This window comes from Phocoena phocoena, chromosome 5 (genome assembly GCF_963924675.1).
Source record: "Phocoena phocoena chromosome 5, mPhoPho1.1, whole genome shotgun sequence".
In the NCBI taxonomy this organism is placed as follows: Eukaryota; Metazoa; Chordata; class Mammalia; order Artiodactyla; family Phocoenidae; genus Phocoena; species Phocoena phocoena.
In genome coordinates this window covers 23,381,869-23,391,448 of record NC_089223.1, presented here as the reverse complement: position 1 = coordinate 23,391,448, position 9,580 = coordinate 23,381,869, and the positions used below count along the sequence as shown (strand labels likewise).

At 36.3% G+C, this 9,580-nt stretch overlaps 1 protein-coding gene across 2 annotated transcripts in view; it reads right to left on the bottom strand.

The window, feature by feature from the left end:
* Window positions 1-6,685: 6,685 nt before the first annotated feature.
* USP38 (ubiquitin specific peptidase 38) overlaps window positions 6,686-9,580 on the bottom strand; it is a 34,366-nt gene continuing 31,471 nt past the window's right edge. The window contains exon 10 of one of the 2 annotated variants that reach the window (XM_065877672.1): window positions 6,686-7,909. In XM_065877672.1, the coding sequence (XP_065733744.1) occupies window positions 7,748-7,909 (162 nt within the window). In that variant the 3' untranslated portion in view covers window positions 6,686-7,747. The remainder of the gene's footprint in view (window positions 7,910-9,580) is intronic. The other variant, XM_065877673.1, reaches the window with a different exon arrangement.

Here is a 9,580-nt window from a genome sequence, read left to right as displayed (position 1 = left end):
TCTCATTATTCTGGTTCCAAATCTTCCATAGGTATAAATACTTTAAATTCAGCAAATAAGAAGAGCGATCAAGATGGCATAGTAGTAGGACATGGAGATCACCTCCTCCCAAAAATACATCAAAAATATATCAACATGTGGGACTATTCTCACAGAACATCTACTGCATGCCAGCAGACCTCAGACTTCCAAAAGGGCAAGAAGATCTCCATGTAACCAGGTAGGACAAAAGACAAAGAAGAAAAAAAAAAAAAAAAGGAATCAGGATGGGACCTGTGGCCCTGGGAGTGAGCTGTGAAAGAGGAAAGGTTCCTGCACCCTGGGAAGTCCTCTCACTGGCGGGGAGATCAGCCTGGATGGAGGAGGAGCTTTGGAGCCTCGGAGGAGCGTGCAGCAACCTGTTCTTGGGAGGCAAAATGGAGAGAGACGAGCAGATTGTCAGTGCTGCTGCCCTGTGATCCCCAGCCTGAGATGCGTGTCTGCTGGTGCAGACAGGGGCTGGGTGCTGAAGCTCAGGCTTCAGAGGTCAGGCCCAGGGAGAGGACTGGGCTCGGCTGTGAGGAGACAGCCTGAAAGGGCTGGAGTGTGATGTGGCTGTAACCAAGTGTGCAAGCGGACGAATCCTTGGCCTGCCATAGAGGTGAGGCGCCATTGCTGGGGGGTGGGCGAGGGGAGGGCCCGGCCCTGCCATATGAGACTCTTCCCCCATGTGCGCACTCTCAGGTGACAGGACACTGCTGTCACGAGCCCTGGGGGTGGGTGTGAGCTGCTGCCACCAATGTACACCACTGCTGAAATATCAGGGAGCAGGTGCCAGCTGCTACCTCTGCTGTTGCAGGCTCTGGAGCACGTGTGAGCTGCCACCACTGATATCCAGGAGTGTGTGCCAGCCGTTGCCACCACTGTTGTGGGATCTAGGAGCACGCACAAGCCTCTGCTGTTGAGATCTGGGGGTGTGTACTGGCCACCACTGCCCTGTTGAGGGCTCTGGGAGGGTGCACGAGCCACCACATCTGTGTATCCCCTATCAAGGGGATAACAGCCAGCACACGCTGAGGAAAAAGGTGGCAGGCATCCATACTAGAAAGAGCCCTTGCACCAAAAATAATAAACCTACACAAGGTGCACAGGGACACTCCCACGTATAAATAGCTTTCCAAGACCACAGTAGATAACTGTTTCTCCTAAACTCAGAGTAAGAGAAATACAAGTAAAATGAAGCAGAGGAACCACTCCCACTTAAAAGACCAAGAGAATTCCCCTGAAAGGACAACGAAAGAGACCTCTTCAGTCTAATAGACACCAAGTTTAAAGAGGAGATAACGAAAATACTGAAGGAATTAGAAAGGCTGTCGACAGAAATGCAGATTACTTTAAAAAGGAACTAGAAAATAGGAGGAGGAACCAAGGAAAATTAGAAAATTCATTTGCAGAGGCAAAAGCTGAACTAAAGGCAATGAACAGCAGTAAGAATGAAGTAAGAATGAAGAATGAGTAAATGATCTGGAAGATAGAATAATGGAAATTACCCAGTCAGAACAGCGGACAGAAAGCCAAATGAAAAGAAATGAAAGCAGTATGAGAGACCTATGGGATAATTAAAAGCCTGCCAATCTATGCCTAATAGGGATTCCAGAAGGAGAAGTAGAAAAGGGGATTGAAAATGTATTTGAAGAAATTATGGCTGAAAACTTCTCAAACTTAAAGAAGGAAACAGATATCCAGGTACAGGAAGCACAGGGTTCCAAAGAAGATGAACCCAAACAGACGTACACCAAGACATATTATAATTAAAATGGCAAATGTTAAAGATAAAGAAAGGATTCTAAAGGCAGCAAGAGAAAAACAAAGTTAATTACAAGGGAACCCCCATAGGGCTATCAGCTGATTTTTCTACAGAAATGTTACAGGCCAGAAGAGAATGGCAAAATATATTCAAAGTCTTGAAAGGGAAAAATCTGCAACCGAGAATACTCCACCCAGCAAGATTACCGTTTAAAATAGAAAGAGATAAGGAATTTCTTAGAAAAGCAAAAACTAAAAGAATACAGCAATACTAAACCTATCCTAAAAGAAATATTGAAAGGATTTCTCTAAATAGAAAAGAGGCAAGAAGCTATAGGAAAGAGGAAATCACGATAGGAAAGTAAATCACTTAAATGAGCCAGTATACAGATTAAAAAGAAAAAAAAATCTATTTGTGAAAGTGATGATAACCACAAGGAACAGCAAAAGGATGAACATGAAGCTGTAAAAGAGGACATCAAAATCACAAAATGTGGGGGAGGAGAGAAAGAAAATTTAGATTCTTTCTTTTGTTTTAATTTTAAAGAATGCATTTGAGCCTATATGACTACCAGTCTAAGGCAAAGTAGATGTAGGAAGGGGTTAACATACTTGAAAAACAGGGTAACCAAAACAAATCAAAAACATACAATAAAGTCACAAACACCAAAGAGAAGAGAACATAAGTATAATACAAAAAAAAAAAAAATCAAATCACAAAAGGAAAAGCAGAAAAAGGGACAAGGAAGAAATATAAAAACAACAGGAAAACAAGGTTTAAAATAGTAATAAATACATATCAATAATTACCTTAAATGTCAATGGACTAAATGATCCTATCAAAAGACATAAGAGTGGCAGATTGGATAAAAAAACAAGAGCCTATAATATGCTGCCTACAAGAGAGTCACTTTAGGGCAAAGGACACACATAGATTGAAATTAAGGGGATGGAAAAAGATATTTCATGCAAACATAAATGACAAGAAAGTAGGGGTCGCAATGCTCATATCAGACAAAATAGACTTTAAAACAAAGGCCATAAAGAAAGATAAGGACACTATAACATGATAAAAGTATCAATACAGGAAGAGGATTTTACACAACCAGTGGTATTCATCCCATGTTCACAAGTATGGTTCAACATATGCAAATCAATCAATGTGATACACCACATCAACAAAAGACAAAAACCACACAATCATCTCAACAGATGCAGAAAAAACATTTGACAAAATTCTACATCCATTCATGATAAAAACTCTTATTAAAGTAGATATAGAAGGAACATATCTCAACATAATAAAAGCGATTTATGACAAACCCAGAGCCAATATAACACTCAACGGTGAAAAGGTGAAAGCCTTCCCACTAAAATCAACACAACATGATAACACAACTTTTATTCAACATACTAATGAAGTCCTAGCCACAGCACTCAGGCAAGAAAAATAAATAAAAGGTATCCAAATTGGAAGGGAAGAGGTAAAACTGTCATTACGTGCAGATGACATGATACTATATATAGAAAACCCTCAAGATTCCACACAAAAACTACTAGAACTGATAAACAAATTCAGCAAGGTAGCAGGATACAAGATTAACATACAGAAATCAGTTGCATTTCTTTACACTAACAATGAAATATCAGAAAGGGAATGTAAAAAAAAGACTACCTTTTATAATTGCACCAAAAAAAAAAAAGTACTTAGGAATAAACCTGGCTAAGAAGGCAAAAGACTTAAATGCTGAGAACTATGAAACATTAATAAAGGAAACTAAAGGTAATTCAAAGAAATGGAAAGGTATCCCATGCTCTTGGATTGGAAGAATTAATATTGGTAAATGGCCATACTACCCAAAACAATCTACAGATTTAATGAGATCCCTAACAAATTACCCATGACATTTTTCACAGAACTAGAATAATCCTAAAATTTGTATGGAACCATAAAAGACCCAGAATTGCCAAAGCAATCCTGAGGAAAAAGAACGAAGATGGAGGCGTAACCCTCCCAGACCTCAGATAATACTACAAAGCTACAGTAATCACAGCAGCATGGTACTGGCACAAAAACAGACATACAGATACATGGGACAGAATAGCGAGCCCCAAATTAAACCCACACACCTATGGACAATTAATCTTAGACAAAGGAGGCAAGAATATACAATAGGAAAAAAGACAGTCTCTTCAGCAAGGGGTGCTGGGAAAGCTGGACAGCCACATGTAAATCAATGAAGTTAGAACACACCCCGACACTATGCATAAAAGTAGACTCAAATGGCTTAAAGACTTAAACATAAGACATGACACCATAAAACTCCTAGAAGAGATAATAAGCAAAACATTCTCTGACAGAAACTGTACCAATGTTTTCTTAGGTCAGTCTCCCAAGGCAATAGAAATAAAAACGAAAATAAACAAATGAGATCTAATGAAACTTACAAAGGAAACCATAAACAAAATGAAAAGACAACCTACGGAATGGAAGAAAATATTTGTAAACAATGTGACCCACAAGGGCTTAATTTCCAAAATATACAAACAGCTCATACAACCAATAACAAAAAAACAACTCAATAGAAAAATGGCCAGAAGACCTAAATAGACATTTCTTCAAAGACACACAGATAACCAATAGGCACATGAAAAGATGCTCGACATCACTAATTATTAGACAAATGCAAATCAAAACTACAATGAGGTACCAACTCACACCAGTCAGAATGGCCATCACTAAAAACTCTACAAATAACAAATGCTGGAGAAGACTGTAGAGAAAAGGGAACCCTCCTACACTGTTGGTGGGAATGTAAGTTGGTGCAGCCACTATGGAAAACAGTATGAAGGTTCCTCAAAAAGCTAAAAATAGAATTACCATATGATCTAGCAATCCCACCCCTGGGCATATATCTAGACAAAACTATAATTCAAAAAGATACATGCACCCCTATGTTCATAGCAGCACTATTCACAACAGCCAAGACATGGAAACAATGTAAATGTCCATCAACAAATGAATGGATAAAGAAGATGTGGTACATATACACAATGGAATACTACTCAGCCATAAAAAAGAATGAAATAATGCCATCTGCAGCAACATGGATGGAACTATAGATTACCATACTAAGTGAAATAAGTCAGAAAGAGAAAGACAATATATCACTTATACATGGAATCTAAAATATGACAGAAAGGAACATATCTACAAAATAGAAACAGACACACAGACATAGAGAACAGACTTGTGGTTGCAAAGGTGGAGGAGGGGCATGGGAGGGATGGACTGGGAGTTTGGGGTTAGCAGATACAAACTATAACATATAGAAGGGATAAACAACAAGGTCCTACTGTATAGCACAGGGAACTGTATTCAATATTCTGAGCTAAGCCAAAATGGAAAAGAATATAATAAAGAATGTATATATATGTATAATTGAATCACTTTGCTGTACAACAGAAATTATCACAGCATTGTAAATCAACTATACTTCAATTTAAAAAATTCACATACAGAGTGAAGTAAGAGAAAAACTAATACCGTATGCTAACACATATATATGGAATCTAAAAAAAAAAATGGTTCCGTTGAACCTAGGGGCAGGACAGGAATAAAGACACAGACGTAGAGAATGGACTTGAGGACATGGGGAAGGGGAAGGATAAGCTGGGACAAAGTAAGAGAGTGGCATGGACGTATATATACTACCAAATGTAAAATAGTTAGCTAGTGGGAAGCAGCCACATAGCACAGGGAGATCAGCTTCATGCTTTGTGTCCACCTAGAGGGGTGGGAGGGAGACCAAGAAGGAGGAGATATGGGGATATATGTATATGTATAGTTGATTCACTCTGCTATATAGCAGAAACTAACACACCATTGTAAAGCAGTTATACTTCAATAAAAATGTTAAAAAAAAAGGAAAAAAATTAATTTTCTCTAAAATAAATAAATAAAAGTTTAGCAAATAATTAATGTTACTATATTTTTAATCTTAAAAGGAAATCTTTAATTTCCAGTCTTTGGTAGTGGTATGAAGTTACCTAAATATGCTCAGTATTATTATATAACTAGAGTTTCATCTTTCTCTTATCATTTTGAAAATTCAATATGTATTACCTTGACACATAAAAATCTTTGAATGACTTGCTATTTTCATAGATAAAACTTTGTGTAGGTCTAATTGTCTTTATGGAAGTTTCTAGTAGAAGCAGCTGAGCCCACTATCAACCCACCAAGTATTAAATGACTTTACCAATTTCAATAGATGCTAAGACTGATATAATCTGACTATAAATCTTTATCTAGCCAGTGGATAACTGAACGCATAGCTTAGACATTTATTATTAGATCAATAGGAAGTCCAGAGGAAAGACAGTTGATAAAAAAAACTTTCTGGTTCAGTGATTTGTAGGGAAGAGAAATCTCAATTCTGCAAAAGAATTTCCAGTTTTTAACTAATCCAATCAGTTTTCCTAATCTTCCTGGTGACTAGAAACAGGTTAGGAGTGGGAAGTAGTAGAATGAAGATGAGGAGTTCTGTTTTTAACCACTGCCATTAAAAGCTTGGGAAAAAGATAAACCCCAAATCACCAAAGAACATTCTTTCCTTAAAATGTTTTCAAAATAAATATGTGACCAATCTTCAGAACAATGTACACCATGGATAAATTAAAACTTTTAGGAATGGGGACAATTGGGATAACTTCTAAATACTGTATAATCAAGACCCAGGAGAAGTGACTTGTTTCCAGTTTCCTGGCAAAAGAAAACGTGGGACCATAGGGACTGACATTTCGACATTTTATCTGAAACTGTGAAACAGAAACAACTGTGCAAAACGCATGACTCAAACGAGAAAAAACAAAAAACCCCACAAATGTATAACTCTAAAAATATGTGATCAATGTTTAATATTCTGAGGATTAAGTAACAAAATCGAAAAAATTTTTTTACTTTGACTAGGTTGATTTCCTCTGAATTCTTCTAAGAGTTAAAAACAAACTATTACACTTATTGATTTAGAACCATCAGATTTTACTTCAGGAAAATCTAATACCTTTCAAAAGGTTATAATTTTAACATTAGCACAAAAAATTACTTCCTAACATTTCATTTGTAAAAAACTTTTCCGCAGCCAAAGATTCCTATTTTTGAATTACAGTACTGCAAGGCACATACAGAACTCACCTCCTTCAAAACACACAGAAGATATACTCCCTGAAATAGAATTTTTAAAATCCTCAAACAATTAGAAACACTACAAAGTTAGCAATTTTTAGGTAAAAATGTGGCTCCTACAGGATCATGCACCTTTCTTAAAATCAATTCAGCACATATGTATAAATAATCCTTTTTTAAAACATTTGTACTTGAAATGTAGATACAGTGATGCTGAAGACAGCACTGAACAAACCTGAAAAGTACTACAGCTCGATAAAGTTTATGTTATTGCCTTCATGAGAGACTATATCATCTCTAGTATTCTCAAAGACTTGAATTTAATAATGGGGTAACTACACAGGAAATAAAAGATTTTCTTTCTTTCCTTACTAACAATATTTCCTTCACCTCTAACACCAATTCTTTTATAAAGGATGCTAAATGAAATCTATCTTTTGTTCAGTAAAACTGAGGACAGGACCATTTAATTGCCTTTACTAAATTTAATGCAGCTTAATTAGGGACCAGGTACATATTTGCCTCTGAAAATTTTTGGTCAAGCATGTCTAACCATAAAAGAAAATGGAATTTTAAGAGGTAGATTTTTTCCCAATGATGCATTTTGTTAATAAACGTTTTGTCAACAAAATAAAAACAAGCGCTATGTTTTCTTGTATAACGGTCTAATGAAAAGAAAAATAAAAGATAGATATGATATTTGTTACAGTCTGACATTTAAACAGTCATAGTATTGGATGTTTTGTGACCAGTGCATTTTGGACTTTCTCAGCATCAAAATACGAGTCTGCCAACTGTATTAAACCCTCCTCCACCCCCACCACCAGTTGGTCCACAGCTTCCTGGTGGATCATTGTCGTCAAATCCATTGGGCCGAAATGAACAGGATGCAGATGCAGCTTGTAGGGCCCGGGCTCGAGCATTCAGCTCTTGTTCCTAAAATTAAAAATTGTTTTTATGAAATTAAAATTCTAAATACAGTGGATGGGTATCACCTACACAAATATTTTTAAATTGCCTTAATCCTTAATAAGCATCCTTCAAATCTCAGTAACTTTAAAAATATTGATTACACTAATCTTTACCAAATCTTACTAAAGTCGAGTACCTAATCACAGATGGAGTGAACAAGGTAGAGAGCAAAATCCTAGTATAACTCTACAGAATGACAGATCCTAAAGGCCATTCTCTTTCAGTACCCGCCTTTACAGAAGATGAAACTGAAGCTCCACAGTCTTAAAATTTCTCTACAGAAATATCACAGTTCTTTCAACACTCATCACCATATACAAGAATGGATTTCTTTTCTAATACACAGAACACAGAATTCAAAGGTTACATTTTCTGTCAAGTGGAGCTATTTTGGAAGTGGGTGATTACAGTAAAAGGTATAAATAATGAAAGAAGGCTGAATTTTTTTCCTACCCTTTCCTCAAAATATTTCTCAGTAAATAACATCTCAAAAACACTGCTAAGGAAAAGGAGCCTGTCTCCTTACAGTATTACTTAAAACTTCCCCCTACCAGATTATTAGAACTTTTATAAGGAACCATATTCATCTATGTGCCTGACACATATTAAGTGCTCAGTAAATATTAATGATTTCAGACTAGAACACTATTAGGTACTTGGCCATGAAAGGAACAAATGTGAATAAGCACTTATTTATTTATTTATAAAGAAACTGCAAATTCATTTGGCAAGGTGTAGAACTGGATTCTAAAACTGGCACAAACTCCTAGGAAGAAAATATTCTGATATATGTCCATGTTCCTGGGAAAGAGTCTATAACTTTCAAGTGAGGTCATCGGTGTCAACAAGGTCTAAAAGCCACTAGCAACAGCACAACCCTTAAATGGTTAGGTATAATCATCCTGAAGAACTTTCATAGTACAGTCAACATTAATAACAAAAATTGTACTACTTTCAATTTTTCAACTAAAAGCCCAATTACTTTGCTCCTCCTGGCAAGGTAATTTTATTTTACAATTTCTAGCTAAATTTTCTTGGTTGACTATTCTACCCCCTTCATGAGATGCCCAATTTTTATTATGGAGAAAAAAATCCCAGGCTTAACCTGACATCTATCCCTCATATACGGACACCCTGTTTCTCAGTAAGCATACAGCGACTGCTGTGTGATTCCCAATACACAAAATTATCAAGAACCACATATTTTTAGGGCTGAATGTGACCTAAGAAATCCTTATAGCAGAATGGCCTAACAGGCCTTAGAAAGGCTGTTAAAACTTAATTTGCAGGATATTTCTCAAAAACATTTTTTTAATTAACTCTATCATTTACAACATTTATAACTGCTGGCTCCTCTGTATCATGTCCAACCACACAATATTTTTCAGGAGCTATAGTAATTTATTCTTCAATTTGTAAAATTAAAGTAAGAATTACATACATTTTACAGAGAGAAAATAAAAGCTGCAATGGATATATCAGAAATAAGACACAAAAATAAGAAACAAAAATCCTCTATTATGGCTCTATAATCTATTAAGCTATCTAAACAAGCAATGAAAATATGACTCTGGATCTAAGAAACAATATCTGGTTTAGGATACAGATCATCTTCCCCAATGAAATAAATAAAAC